The sequence below is a fragment of the Doryrhamphus excisus genome, linkage group LG14, assembly GCF_037039965.1.
Source record: "Doryrhamphus excisus strain RoL-2023G ecotype Guam linkage group LG14, RoL_Dexc_Guam_v1.1, whole genome shotgun sequence".
Classification (NCBI taxonomy): domain Eukaryota; kingdom Metazoa; phylum Chordata; class Actinopteri; order Syngnathiformes; family Syngnathidae; genus Doryrhamphus; species Doryrhamphus excisus.
In genome coordinates this window covers 8,175,265-8,189,862 of record NC_136370.1, presented here as the reverse complement: position 1 = coordinate 8,189,862, position 14,598 = coordinate 8,175,265, and the positions used below count along the sequence as shown (strand labels likewise).

The following is a 14,598-nucleotide window of genomic DNA, read 5'->3' as shown; positions in this document are numbered from 1 at the left end:
CAACAGAATTAATGAGGCTGTAGTGTTTTAGGAGAAAAAAAATCATAATCAGCTACAAAAAGTAGATTTGTATGCAGAATAAAAATCATGTGAGGGCACCCTGACAAATGGATTGGTCAACAAACATTTTTGATACTTTTGTAAGAAGTACGGCCTTAGCTGAGGTGGTTTAGCCCTCTACTGAAGGTTTTGCAGGTTTTATTGTAAAAACACTTTTTTTGTACTTTTGGGATAAAGTACAAACATGCAGGCCAGTGTTTCATTGCCCTTAAAGCTGCTTTTCCACAATGGTGTGTTTATACAGAACAGAGAAACGGGAAAAAGCATGGAAAAGCTATCTTTAAGGGCAGTGTGAAAGGGGCTAATGAAACTGGGGTGGCTGTGTATGCGAAGGAACAGTAACGGAATCCTGTGTAAAAGCTTATCTCACAATGCCGGATGTGTACCCCGCCTCTCACCCGAAGACAGCTGGGATAGGCTCCAACATGCTCTTGTGACCCTCGTGAGGATAAGCGGTAGAAAATGAATGAATGAATGTATTATTTGTTTATGCTCAACATGGAACATCTTGCTACAAAAAAATTATAAAACAAAAAACCATCTCAATTAGTCAAAAAGGTCCAATATGATGGACCTTAGTATTATTTGTATAGTGAAACAACACAATATCAATAATGAAATATACCTACATGAATATAGGCCACTTTTTGCTAGTCAGAAAGACAAAGCTTTTTCACAGAACAAAATACGAGTAAAAATGACGGCTTGTTTTGTTTCATTTGGGACACATCACTATGGCACTGTTTTTGAACATAATGTAAATAAATAAAGCAATTAAATGATTCCTAATAACAGCCTGTACATATGTAATCAATTTAATCTAATTGCGCCAAAATGGACATCTCGGAAAATATAGGAACCTTTCTCAGTCCTCTCAAGATAATAACATGATTAAGGATATCAGGGGTATAGTGACACAATGTCTGTAATAATTGGTCTTAAACCTGCCATGCACTCCTGTTAGAAAACTATTAAGGCTAACTGCCGCTCTGCTAACCTCAGCTGCAGCCGTCCAATCACATCAACTGGAGAGTGTCACCCCAGCCCACCCCAAGAGCTTTAGAAGCTATCAGTGCAAATGATGAGGCGGCCATACAAGCGAGGTCCACCCGTGCGACTTTGCCGTCTTGATTAAAGTGGATTCTAATCTCATCACAACTTTGATCCACAGGGGGCGGGGGGTTTGTTGGGCTTTTCAGCCCGCCACACACCTTAACAGAAAAAGGACTGTGGGAAATGATTATCAAGCCATCGGTCGGTCACAGGAAAATTGACCCACGACGAGCTAAACAGGCTAAAGGGGTCGTCTCGCTTTCATGTCTGAACTCGATAGAGTCCGACATGTTAAAGAGTTGTTGTTGCCCTTTTGGTATGGAAGCATACATTTGCATTGCAGTGCTTAACTGTACTGAGAGCAGACCAATTAAAGCCGCCATTACCATACAATGATAAGACAATAGCCACTGCAGGAAGTACACTGTCGACAAAAACAACTTCCTGCTTGCTGTGGAGCACTCTATTACAGGGGAAAGATGCATGCCGAAGTCTTAAAAGCTGGCCAAATACATGCCTGCAACAGAAGAACCAACTGCGTTCGTGGTTTCTCTCGTGTGTATAGAATCTAGAGAGAAACCACGAACGCCAGCATGTACATATGAAAAACAGTGATTATTGCAAGCGATAAAAAGATATCTGAATACAACACAATTAAATACATGTATTTGTACGCTTGTGTCTTCGTTGGAATAGGTGTGTATGCTATGTCAGTTGGTTCTTCTGTTGCAGGCATGTGTTTGGCCAGCTATGTGGGGCGGGTTGAGCATGACCTGTGAACCAGGAAGTGCGGGAATCGGTGTGTGTGCTGCGCTCTGGTGGTGGAAGTGTGAAAAATAAAGTTGACTGGAAGCAGCCGTTCGCCGTGTTCTTTTTTGGTATTGAAATCCTTAAGCAAAGATTGATTTAAGCTGCTTTTGTATCGATATAAGCAGACCAAATTGGCTGGCGGGAGATGAAAAGGGCATCGTAGTAACCGGATTATCATAATAACCGGGTATCGTACTAACGGAACTAATTATATCATAAAAGACTAGAAATTTGCTGGGAAATGAAAATAGTATCGTAATAAGCAGTAATTCGTTATAACCGATATCGATATAATGAGACTTTATTGTATATATGACATATATATGACAACCGGAACCGGAAGTCAGCTTTGTCGCTTGTCTATGATGTCATCAGCGAGTGACTCTGTAATTCTTTGCTTACACAGTTCCACCACAAGTCTCGAAAAGAGCACATTTTTAGCACATTTTTATATTTGAAGTGCATATCAATGACAAAAGGGGAATAAATAAATGAACATCAACATGCTGGCACTTTCTTTGCCTCCATTTGGGCTTATTTGGCAGCCATATTCAAAAGAAAAGCACAGACTTGAGGTGAGAAGCACTCCTGAATAAAAAAAAATAGAAACATGCTCTCCAATAGAAAAGCTGTACAAATATGATTTGTATGAATATGCTTTGTTTGGCATTCTGGAACAGATCAATTGGACTTACATTATTTCTTATGGGAAAACTAGATTTGGTTAGAGTACATTTTAGTTCTGGAACGGATTAATGACCGAGGTTGCACTTTATTTTTATATCACTTTTGTAGGTAGAATTTAGCTGTTATTTAGAGTCATTGTGTGCAATCTATGTAGTTTTATTGTTTTATTTGTATTTAGATTTTTTTACTATTATTATTTATTGGCTTATTTATTTTGTACAAAAGTTATTACAAGGATTTTTTTGTATATATTGTATTTATAATTTGTTGTTGGTAGCATGGTGAAAAAGTGGTTAGCCAACGACCGTCGTGAGGATAAGAAATTGGATAAATTGGATTAAATATTATCTTACAAATTAAAGCCAACATAAAAAACAATGCCTTTCACTTTTTTTTAGTAAGTAATCACCGATGGAGCGGGGTGGCATATAAAAACTTGCCCAAGCTCTGACTCAACTACTTTTCCTTCTTTGTTGGAGTTTTCCCACAATAGTTACCAGTGAAGGCAATGAGGGACAATGTAATGATAACCATAGAACAGGAAATGGAACTGGAGCGTTTCAGCCCAATGTGATTACAGAGCCTTTTAGGTTCTAATTTAAATGTAAAAGCACTAAATGGAAATGTACAAAAAGTGGTATTTTCAGATTGTGATTTGTGATATTCCGAAACCACCTTTTTAGTTTGGACGAGAATAAAAGCATTTCACACTGTCACACACACACACATAATTACATTCTAGTCAGGTGAAAACTGTCATCTTTTCAAAGCGCTTGTCAGAGCACATAGAGGAGAAGCGGTGCGTATTTTTTTTCTTCTTCTCCCTCATTGCCATTGCCATTTTGTTTGATGTGGCGTCATGCAGAGGCGTTTCAATAGTGAGGGAACGTGTTCCTTTGTAGAAGACAGCCCCAACAAAGACACGATCAAATCAGAGGCATAATTAAAATAGTTCACAGAGGACTAAGAGAGAGTGTGGACAAGGTCAGCTGAGAGCTACAACACTTTCTGCAAGAAGGTGACAAAAAACCACTTGTGATGACACTGCAAGGATTCAGATCGAGATGAAGATGGATTATGACGCTACGCTGATGAAATATAACCACCGCAGCGCAAAAAGTAGCCTGAAGTGTCAAGCTCATCATTCGACAGTTCATTCCTCTGTCAGACTCTATGATTTATTGGATCTGCCCTGAAGTTACATCGCTGTGAATTTGCATTGATACATAACTGCTGACAACAGCTGACAATGATCCTAATGAATATCAGTGACCCCTAAAGTTGAACGCAATCTTTTCTGTGGTTCTTGTTCTAATTAAAAAAAAAATCTCATAAGATATCAAGTAAGGTGAATTAAAGTCCAATAATGACTGAACATGCAATGTTTTAACAAACATTTTAACATTATTTTTCATAGTATATATAAAATATATATAGTATACGTATATCAGGGGTGTCCAAGGTGCGGCCCGGGTGTCAATTGTGTCCCGCAACAGCAAAAATGGGGTAAAAAATCAGCACTAATTTTACCAAAAAGATGTACCAATAAAATTGTAAAAAATAAATAAATAAATAAGGATGGCACGGCCTCACAGCTAGGAGACCAGGGTTCAATTCCACCCTCGGCCATCTCTGTGTGGAGTTTGCATGTTCTCCCCGTGCATGCGTGGGTTTTCTCCGGGTACTCCGGTTTCCTCCCACATTCCAAAAACATGCTAGGTTAATTGGTGACTCCAAATTGTCCATAGGTGTGAATGTGAGTGTGAATGGTTGTTTGTCTATATGTGCCCTGTGATTGGCTGGCGACCAGTCCAGGGTGTACCCCGCCTCTCGCCCCAAGACAGCTGGGATAGGCTCCTGCACCCCCGCGACCCTTGTGAGGAAAAAGCGGTAAAAAATGAATGAATGAATGAATGGACGTATGATCATGACTCATCCGACTCCTCAATTTATTTAGCATTTTTTTTTAAATGTATCCATTATCGAACCTGATGAAATCCTCACTAAAATATCTTTTACTAGTATGATCTGGCCAATAAAGCTGAACACATGTTACACACAACAGACACAATACGCCACAGTCAGATAAAAATGCTATAAAAGAGAATCTGTGTTAATTAATAGGGGATCTATCGGATAAAATTGCATGGTAAGTTTAGATGCAATCACAGGGGCCGGGAGAGCAACAACTTCAACAACAACAATTTGAATTATAAATGCAATGCACAAGAGCAATAATAAAATGGGCGCACTATTGTATTTTGTACACAGATATCCAGAAGCACATAGGTTGTAAAGGAGCTGTCAGTGGTGCTGAAAGTAATTGTTTTCCCCAGTAATCCTCCTAAGAGTCTTTGGCAGGGCCGGGTAACTAACCGGTGCTGGGCATCTGGCAGAAAATCAAAGTTTCACTCCTAATAAGATTACTGTTCACCTCATTGGGGAAGCACTGTCCTGCGCCGCATTGTTCGAGGAAGGATGTTTGCATTATGTGCAAAAAAGAAAACAACAATATATGCATGTGGCTGCCACAAAAGGGGGCGGGGGTGATTTGTGGTTCATTTTGTGTTTTGAAAACTAATGAACCTTTAGCTCTTCTTCATCATCCTCAACCCCCACACCGATGCTATATATGATATGTAGTATATATTTCATAACATACTATATAGTATAGCCATTGTTCAATTCAATCTTTCATCAATACTCTCACCTATTATGATGAATGACTACCAAACATGCCGCCAGCTCTGTTAATCTCCATCGCCTGACAAAGTCAATCACACTTATTTGTGGACTTAATTATAAAAGCTCGGTGGCTCTGTTTAATCTCTGGGGTCTCCCAGCATTGCCCATCCTCCATAAAAACAGCATTAGGATCATCAATATTAATTGACTGTGTGTCGATGCATTTTAGCGGCATTGTTTATCATACACTAAAATGTCACAAGAGCAATTTGTTTGTACAGTGGCCATCTTTAGCATTTAAACGCTTGTTTGCATGGAGGCGCAATCGCTTTGGAGTTGTTGCAAAAGCCTCTAAGGGCGAACCAATCCGTTCCGTTCATATTTAGTGTAAATCTTATTCATTTTCGATCAGTTCTCAGTGGCAAACTGTTGCAATTATAAAATCTTGACTAACAAGTAATACTAATGTACAATTAAGTTAAACATTGTACAGTCGTCCCTCGTTTATCAGAGTAAATTGGTGTATAATATATATTCTAAATATGTTTTTTGTATTATTAGAGCCCTCTAGACATGAATTAACACCGTTATTGTGACTTTTTACATATGATACATTATAGACATAATAAAAGAATATGAGACATATAACGGATGGATGTATGCGACATCACCGCTACTCCATTCATACTCAAAGGAACCGGGGCGATTATCACGTGCCGCCATCCATCCAGGTGACACACGAAATTTGTGCGTGTGAAAATTTGCGTTCATGTGTGTCATCGTGCACTCGCTGGCTGTGATGCAATCCCAGGAAGTTTAAACAATAATAATCTGTCGCCCAGATGAGGTCAGTGAGAGTTTCACTGATCGACCAATGAGCACACAGGATGCAAATCACTACACTATACTTGCTGTGTGAGATATGCTGTTTGACATTTCTAAAAAGAATATAGATACATTCATTTACATAGACATATATATCGGTTTATCTTCAATATTTGCAAGATCCGGTACTAGTAAGAGTACAACACCGGGTCCTTTCCTCCTCTGAACTACTTTGATATCCCCAAATTCCCTCCACATCTGACAGCCAATCAAACTGTGGCAGACTCGTACAATTTGCTATGGATGCGAAGACATCGCTCACCGGTGTCGCTGGTCACAGTCGCTTGTCACTTCCCGTGTGTATGGTTTTCTTCGCCTTTTGTAGTCGTTTTTGTCACCTCCCATGTGTGGCTCCCCTTCTCTAGACGGATGTATAGGGACGTGGAGAGATGTTTTAAAATCAAACAAGTGTAAAAAGAAGTCAGCCACTAAAGTAAAACCTAAAATCAGTATATTTTGTACTAACTGTTGTCTTTCATGACACATGGCAAACATATGGGAAGGTTGAAAGGCAGGACTGCTGAAGACAAGTCACCCTTTTTAACATGCTTATCTTACAAGTGTGAAAAGAATTCAACTGACTGACAAACAGTAAATGTTGTACTAGCCTTTATCTTTTATGACACATGACAAATGTATGGGAGGGGGGGTTACACTCAAGGGGAAACTACGCTTTGTATAGTGTAGTGTTTTTTCTTGATGAAGCAAAAGAACAATATGGCAATTCAATCTTGCTATAATCATATTGGCTGCATATCATGTATCCTGTTCAATGAAAACCATGTATATCCAAATGGAAATTGATTTTTGTCCTGTTTTGGAGGACAAAAACTACATTCACACTCTGTAACCCTGTTGTCATAAAGTTGAAATATTGGTCAAAAACAGGCTCATATTAAAAGAAAATATTTAGCTGTGTATCAGTGCTAATTTCTATCTATTGTGGTAGTAATTGTGCCGTAAGTGTTGTGCCCCTTCTTTTGGCTTATAAAAGTGTGATGACAACCATAGAGCAGTACCCATGTTTATAGCATCCCCTATGGGTTGTGCTCCAAATGCTTTGGAACACATGCTAGTATACTAGCATGTCATAATATAATCTAAACGTTGCATCATCATTAGAGAAATGGTCAGTGACTTATGTCCAATTACTTAAGTCCCACCCATGCACGTTTTGCTTAACGGCACTCATGGCAATCTTGCTTGTAGATCTCCTAAACATGCTAAAGTTCTGTGGGTCGTTTTGTAGAGTGCATTGAGCTCTGTAAAATAATTCAAGTCAATCTGATTTATGGGTTCACACTTTGGGGTTTAATAAGAGCAACACCACATGGTGTATTTGTCAGGAAAATAATAGCAAAGCAAACATAGTAGGGGGGCATGTTTTGACAAATTGTCACCCTTTGTGTGCAGAAGAGTTGATCAATACAGTTGTTGTGTATATGCTAACATAATAGCACATAGCTGACAGGAATTCTAAGAACATATCCCCTTGAAAATATTTTCTTATCAGGCATCTCTTAAAATTGAGCTTTACTTTTTATATTTCTTAATTATAAAGTGGTTTGAATCTATTCATATTAAAAATGTCATGTAAAACGTTCCCTGCACTTAAAGCTTTTTTTGGAGGCAGTTCATTCTACATTCCAATAGGAAATTCAACAACTTGGAAGTCAACCAATGACCTTTGATGCTGCACCATACATACTTTGGGCCGGTTAATAAGATATAGTACAGATTTGAAATGTGATGGATGAACTACATCACCCAGGTCCAATCAGTGAGGCCTGAGCTGAGCCAAGCAGCTGCCTCAAAGCTGATGAAGATGTTCAACTTGAAAAACTAAAAATGCTGATGTAAGATCCTGCCAAGGTCTCCCACTTTTAAGAGCAGCAAGCCAACCGTGCTTGTGTCTGCCACAAAAAAAGAAAAAAACAAAACACTATTTTTTTGTAAAAGCTGTTTTTTTCCCCACAGCATATGCTTTGCATGAAGGTGATCTGGAAAACTTATTTAATGAAGAAAGAACATCACAGTGTTTTTTTTTTTTTGTAACTGCGGTGGAGTTGTCTGCACTCCTCCGTGAAGTCTTCTGTAATTGCATCTCACGAGGTTTGGACTTCATTTGTGGTCCACTGAAGAGCTGGAATCTCAAGCAGAATACGTGAAAGAACTTGAGGTGACACACTTTTTATCCACTTCACTTCAAAACTTCTTCAATAAGCGAAACAGGCCTTGTGTGTATCTGTTTTGTTTGGATGTGTCCACAAGAGGCTTTTGGGAGGGGGGGGGGGGGGCGTATGTGTGTTGGCAGGTTGTAGTTGTCTTTGTGTGGAGAGGCCATTTGCATATTTGGGCTGTCAGCAGTGAGTCTCTGAAGCCTCCATGTGCTTGGGAAACAAAGCACCCCCCAGGCCAATCTCTCTCAAATATGAATATTTGCATATCAAGTTTTTTGGGGGGGGAATGCAGCTCCCGACTGATAACGACGTCTTTGTGACAGCCTGTTCTGGCAACTCAGTCGTGACAAGAGGCGATGACGCCAATCAGCTCCTGTGTAGGAACTTTATACCAATTTTTTAAAATATACACTTACTTTCTACAAAGTACACCAAAAGATGCTGCTGATTAATACAGCTATCTTCTCTGTTATGGCACTTTTATTGTGTCACACATTTTCAAGAAGAGTAAATAGAGATACGACCAGTCCAGTGTGTACCCCGCCTCTCATCCAAGACAGCTGGGATAGGCTCCAGCATACATGTGACCCTTCTATACCCTCTAAGTGGTATAGAAAATGGATGGATGGCTAAATATAGATGGTATGTTACGATACAACTTATGTGAATTCCCACTACACATGATTCCCTGTACTTATTAATGTATTATTACACAATCAATTAGTAGTGGATAAATACAATATGCCAGTGCTTGTCAGTGACATGTGGTGAGCTTCATGGCCCACTCCATTGTATCGTAATGACTGTAATTTGACAACAAACAATTCTGGTTTGGACAAGCCTCATCCTTTAGAGCAGTGGTCTCAAACTTGCGGCCCCCATGCCATTTTCTGAATTGTATCTTGTGGCCTGCGACTTGAATCATCAAAGAGTAATGTAATTGCAGCCTGTGATATCCTGCACAGTGGACCTACGTATCTGGAAGTCCTCTTGGAGTAAATTAAACAGACCGTTTGGGTTGGAAGCAGGAAGTCCATGGAAATACTGCAGAAAAAGGTACAGAATCTGAAAGCTCTAGAAAGTTTTCTTGTTGGTTATTGTGCGTAGCTACTCTATAGGAGTCAACTCAATACAAAGCGCTGAAAATTAGCTAAACAGGCCCCACTTTAAGGTACTTGGTTAAATATTATTAGTAAGGAATGGGGAGGAGCCACAATTAGGCAACAATTTAGCAAACATAAGTTAGTAAATGGTAACTACTTTCAAACACCTGAGATGAAATCAATGAACTACAGCGGTACAATTATCAGGCATAGGAAAACACAGTTAGCAAAGTAACATGCGACAGTACAAGGTAAACAGACCGGAGTGTTTTTGCCTCTGAGTTAAGGCTTATTTATAAAGGCCTGATTGAAGAACACAATCAGGTGTGCATAGGTGACTCCGCCCCAGTGGCGCCAATCAGGCTCATGATAAGAACCTTAGTACATGACAATACAGTACTACTGTAACTATGGGTAGTGTATTGGTACTGGTAGATTAGTGTGTGAGGTATTACCAAGTTAGTGTCTTGTGTACTGTATTATATTCCCGGTGAAGTACATTAAGTTCCAGTAGCCACCATTATCTTGACTGGACTAATCATTACACTGTAGTTGTATGAATGTGTTCATTCATAACATACTGTAGCCACAATAAACATGTGACTCCAATAAAACATCACATTAACAAAGAGAAGTAGCATTTGTGCTTGAAGGCTCCAACATGGTCATCCACTAAAAGTCTAGTAAAATCTCCAGTAATGAGCTCAGGAGGCAGTGCCAGGGAACAGCTGATTAATGAGAGCCTGACAGGATTGGATTTGAATATCAATGCTGTTCTATTGCTTAAACTGACATTAATTGCCACCTATTAGATTGACTGTACACTCCTGTGCTTGAAAACAATTGTCACCATTGAGAGATTAAGGGGGGGGAGAAGGAGTGTGAGGGTCTTGTAGTCATTTTCTGTTGAGGGTGTGTGACAAGGGTCGCAATTACTAGTGTGTGTGCAAGTGTGTACAGTAAGTGCAGTATGTGCTCAGACCCGCATCCCAACGCCTCGCAGGTTGTCATGGAATACACAGTCCATGCATTGCACCATGGAGATGATTACCGGACCCTCCTCTGTAATAAGTGAACTGAAATTACACCCATTATTATCCTATTGCATCATATCACAATCTACTTGTTGCACGTTTTGCAGAAGTATGAATACATGTTTATGATTATTATTCATTCATTCATTTTCTACCGCTTTTTCCTCACAAGGGTTGCGGGGGGTGCTGGAGCCTATCCCAGCTGTCTTTGGGCGTGAGGCGGGGTACACCCTGGACTGGTCGCCAGCCAATCACAGGGCACATATAGACAACCATTCACACATTCATACCTATGGACAATTTGGAGTCGCCCAGCATGTTTTTGGAATGTGGGAGGAAATCGGAGTACCCGGAGAAAACCCACGTATACACGGGGAGAACATGCAAACTCCACACAGAGATGGCCGAGGGTGGAATTGAACCCTGGTCTCCTAGCTGTGAGGTCTGCGTGCTAACCACTCGACCGGCGTGCCGCCCCCTGAGCAATATATTAAAAAAACATAATAATAATGATGGGCGGCACAGTGCTCTAGTGGTTAGCGCGGAGACCTCACAGCTAGGAGACCAGGGTTCAATTCCACCCTCGGCCATCTCTGTGTGGAGTTTGCATGTTCTCCCCGTGTATACGTGGGTTTTCTCCGGGTACTCTGGTTTCCTCCCACATTCCAAAAACATGCTAAGCGACTCCAAATGTGTGAATGGTTGTCTATATGTGCCCTGTGATTGGCTGGCGACCAATCCAGGGTGTACCCCACCTCTCACCCCAAGACAGCTGGGATAGGCTCCAGCACCCCCGCGACCCTTGTGAGGAAAAAGCGGTAGAAAATGACTGAATGAATATATTGCTCAGGATATTCTGTCATTATGTCAATGTAATATTTGTTTAAGCCATCCATTTTCTATATGACTTATCCTCATGAGGGTCGCAGGGGTATGCTGGAGCCTACCCCAGCTGACTTCGGATGAGAGGTGGAGTACAGCCTGGACTGGTCAGCAGCCAATCACAGGGCACATATAGAAAAACAACCATTCACACTCACAGGTGTTGAACTAAATAAGCTTGGATTCAAGCTTGGAAACAAGAAAGCAGCATCATTAGGACCTTCTGTCTTTTCACATTGAAAATGGAAGTGTTTCATTTGTCTCCTCCTCTGTCCTCTTTCTCTGTCTGTCTCCCAGTGTAATTGATATGATACCAGCTCTGGCAAGTGTAATCTTCTTTTAATTAAGACCTTCTGCTGGCGCATGCTTCGGACTGATAGGCTGCCCGTTCTCTCATTTTTCTTCTGCGCTTCTCTCATCTTATTTCTCTTCTGCCTGGGATCATTTTTCTTTTTCTTTTATCTCTGCCCTCCTTCCCCTTTAACCCTCTATCCGGTGTCCCATTTTCCCAGTTATGATCAACACCTCCTAATGCTGTCACCTTTTGCTTTTGCTTTATATGTCCCCTCTCCTTTGGGCTGCAGTCTCAGCACCATGAGGAGGAGAAGAGAGCACTCAGCCGGGAGATCATTGTCCTCAACAACCACCTTATGGAGGCAAAGCTGACTATAAATAAGCTCAAGGAGGACAACGTGAGTATTTGGGAGCCATATCTTGATGAGATCCCCGTCTGCATATAACAATCGCAAGGTTATTGCAGCAGTTTAGCCTGAAATACAACGTTACCTTACTCTCAATAGGGGGCACATGAAAGCCACAGTCAGGAATAATTGGGTACTTTACCAGCGCTCCCCCTACAGTTATGAAGGGTCATTCTTGAGCCACTCCACACAAATTGCATATTAGTGTTCCATTTATAATGCATTCTTTTAGTAGCTAACGTTCATGCCACTGTACAAGCTCAGATCGGTTTGGGATTCTCAGGTTTCCACTTCAAAATAGTAATGTGTGAAACTGTGGCAACCCCTTAAAACGGCATGCTAACAGACAGCAATGAAGGAGAATGAGTCAGCTTGTTTTAACGGCCACAACAGTACCCCCTTTTATTATTATGGTGATGATTATTGTTATTGTTATTATTCTGCCTGTCAAACCTGCAATAATAGTTGTTGATGGAAATCAAGTCTGGTACATTTACCAGTGACACCTACTGGCCAGTGTAGATTACAGTTTATTAATGTTCTTTAATCCCTTAAACCAGGGGTGTCAACCTTGTGACATGGGCGACTGTGGGTTTACTTTCCAGGTGGATGGGATTTTAATGATCAACACCTCCTTCGATTTGAGGGAAATAGCTCATTTATTCAATCACCTGCTGGAGAAATTGGCTTTACAGAAAATTTGTAGACACTCCATGGCAAAATTCATTTCATTTAGTCGTTTTTATGCTTAAATGCTTAATTTGGAATGTGCAAATGTGCTTAATATGTATATATATATATATTTATATTTTGGACTAATAATATTCCCAGTCAACCACGAAACAGCAAGTGTTTACATATGAATTATTGAAAAGCTGTGATACAGTGAGGAAGCGGTGTTCGAACCACAGTATAGCGAGGGACGACTGTAATCCTGTATTTACTCACTTTATCCAAGGGGAGATTGAGGGCAGCAAAAAAGGGACCACTACAGCAAAACAGAGATTGTGGCAACCAGGACAGTCGACCTGACAATGATATACTCAAATGTTTACTCAGACAGAAAGACACAGGAACCTTAGGTCCAATGCTTGTAAATTTTGGAATGTAACCAGTATTGTTAGACAAAAGTACCCTCAAGATAGTCGCAAGAACTTGAACATTTGAACTGCTGACATCTGCATGACATCCCCAAATTAACAAGCCCTCAACTCTGCATTTTTTGCCATATTATGCTTTTTCTTTGGCTTTTTAGCAACACTAGTTCTAGAGTCATTACGCCATATGTAGCAAACTAGCCTAATGTCGCTCAATGTAATGGCCCAATGAATAACAATCATCACTTTCAACACCAGCCCCAGGACAGTCAGGAGCGGATGCAAAAATAGGACATGTCCTGGGAAAACAGGTCATTTGGTCACCATGTTGTATTGAGCGTCTATCTTCTGTGAGCAATCATCTGCCGTTAATGAACTTGGTTCCAACTACTAGAACAAGTACCTTGCAGTACCTGTTTTCGTCAGTGGGAAAGGGGTCCATAGAGAGTGTCGCTATGGTGACATGGTAAAGCTGGATTTCAAGCTGAAAGAAACACAAGCGATAAAGCCATGAGGCTAACTATAGCCAAGCTAATTATGTACTCATCTGTATCTACATAGCATATCCAAAGATAAAGCCATGGTCAGAGGCTAACTAGCCAAGCTAATTATGTACTCATCTATATCTACATAGCATAGCAAAGATAAAGCCATAGTCAGAGGCTAACTAGCCAAGCTAATTATGTACTCATCTGCATACACATAGCATATCCAAAGGTAAAACCATGGTAAGAGGCTAACTAGCCAAGCTAATTATGTACTCAGTTGTATACACATAGCATATCCAAAGATAAAGCCATGGTCAGAGGCTAACTAGCCAAGCTAATTATGTACTCATCTGTATCTACATAGCATATCCAAAGATAAAGCCATGGTCAGAGGCGGCTAACTAGCCAAGCTAATTATGTACTCATCTGTATCTACATAGCATATCCAAAGATAAAGCCATGGTCAGAGGCAGCTAACTAGCCAAGCTAATTATGTACTCATCTGTATATGCATAGTATATCCTTAAGATAAAGCCATGGTCAGAAGCTAACTAGCCAAGCTAATTATGTACTCATCTGTATCTACATAGCATATCCAAAGATAAAGCCATGGTCAGAGGCAGCTAACTAGCCAAGCTAATTATGTACTCATCTGTATCTACATAGCATATCCAAAGATAAAGCCATGGTCAGAAGCTAACTAGCCAAGCTAATTATGTACTCATCTGTATCTACATAGCATATCCAAAGATAAAGCCATGGTCAGAAGCTAACTAGCCAAGCTAATTATGTACTCATTTATATACACATAGCATATCCAAAGATAAAGCCATGGTCAGAAGCTAACTAGCCAAGCTAATTATGTACTCATTTATATACACATAGCATATCCAAAGCTAAAGCTATGGTCAGAGGCTAACTAGCCAAGCTAAT

At 40.3% G+C, this 14,598-nt stretch overlaps 2 protein-coding genes across 5 annotated transcripts in view; one reads left to right on the top strand and one right to left on the bottom strand.

The window, feature by feature from the left end:
• The window catches only part of wdr25 (WD repeat domain 25), a 59,156-nt gene that overhangs the window by 9,314 nt on the left and 35,244 nt on the right, over positions 1-14,598 (bottom strand). Inside the window, exon 7 of one of the 2 annotated variants that reach the window (XM_078796265.1) lies at positions 6,490-6,541. The exons of the other annotated variant lie outside the window; for it this stretch is intronic. The gene's annotated coding sequence lies outside the window, so the exon portion shown is untranslated. Of the gene's footprint in view, positions 1-6,489; positions 6,542-14,598 lie in introns of those variants that run through there. 2 annotated transcript variants of the gene reach the window in all.
• Positions 1-14,598, top strand: part of begain (brain-enriched guanylate kinase-associated) — a 55,915-nt gene that overhangs the window by 28,914 nt on the left and 12,403 nt on the right. For all 3 annotated transcript variants that reach the window (XM_078796257.1, XM_058091464.2, XM_078796258.1), the window contains one exon: positions 11,964-12,071. In XM_078796257.1, the coding sequence (XP_078652383.1) occupies positions 11,964-12,071 (108 nt within the window). The remainder of the gene's footprint in view (positions 1-11,963; positions 12,072-14,598) is intronic.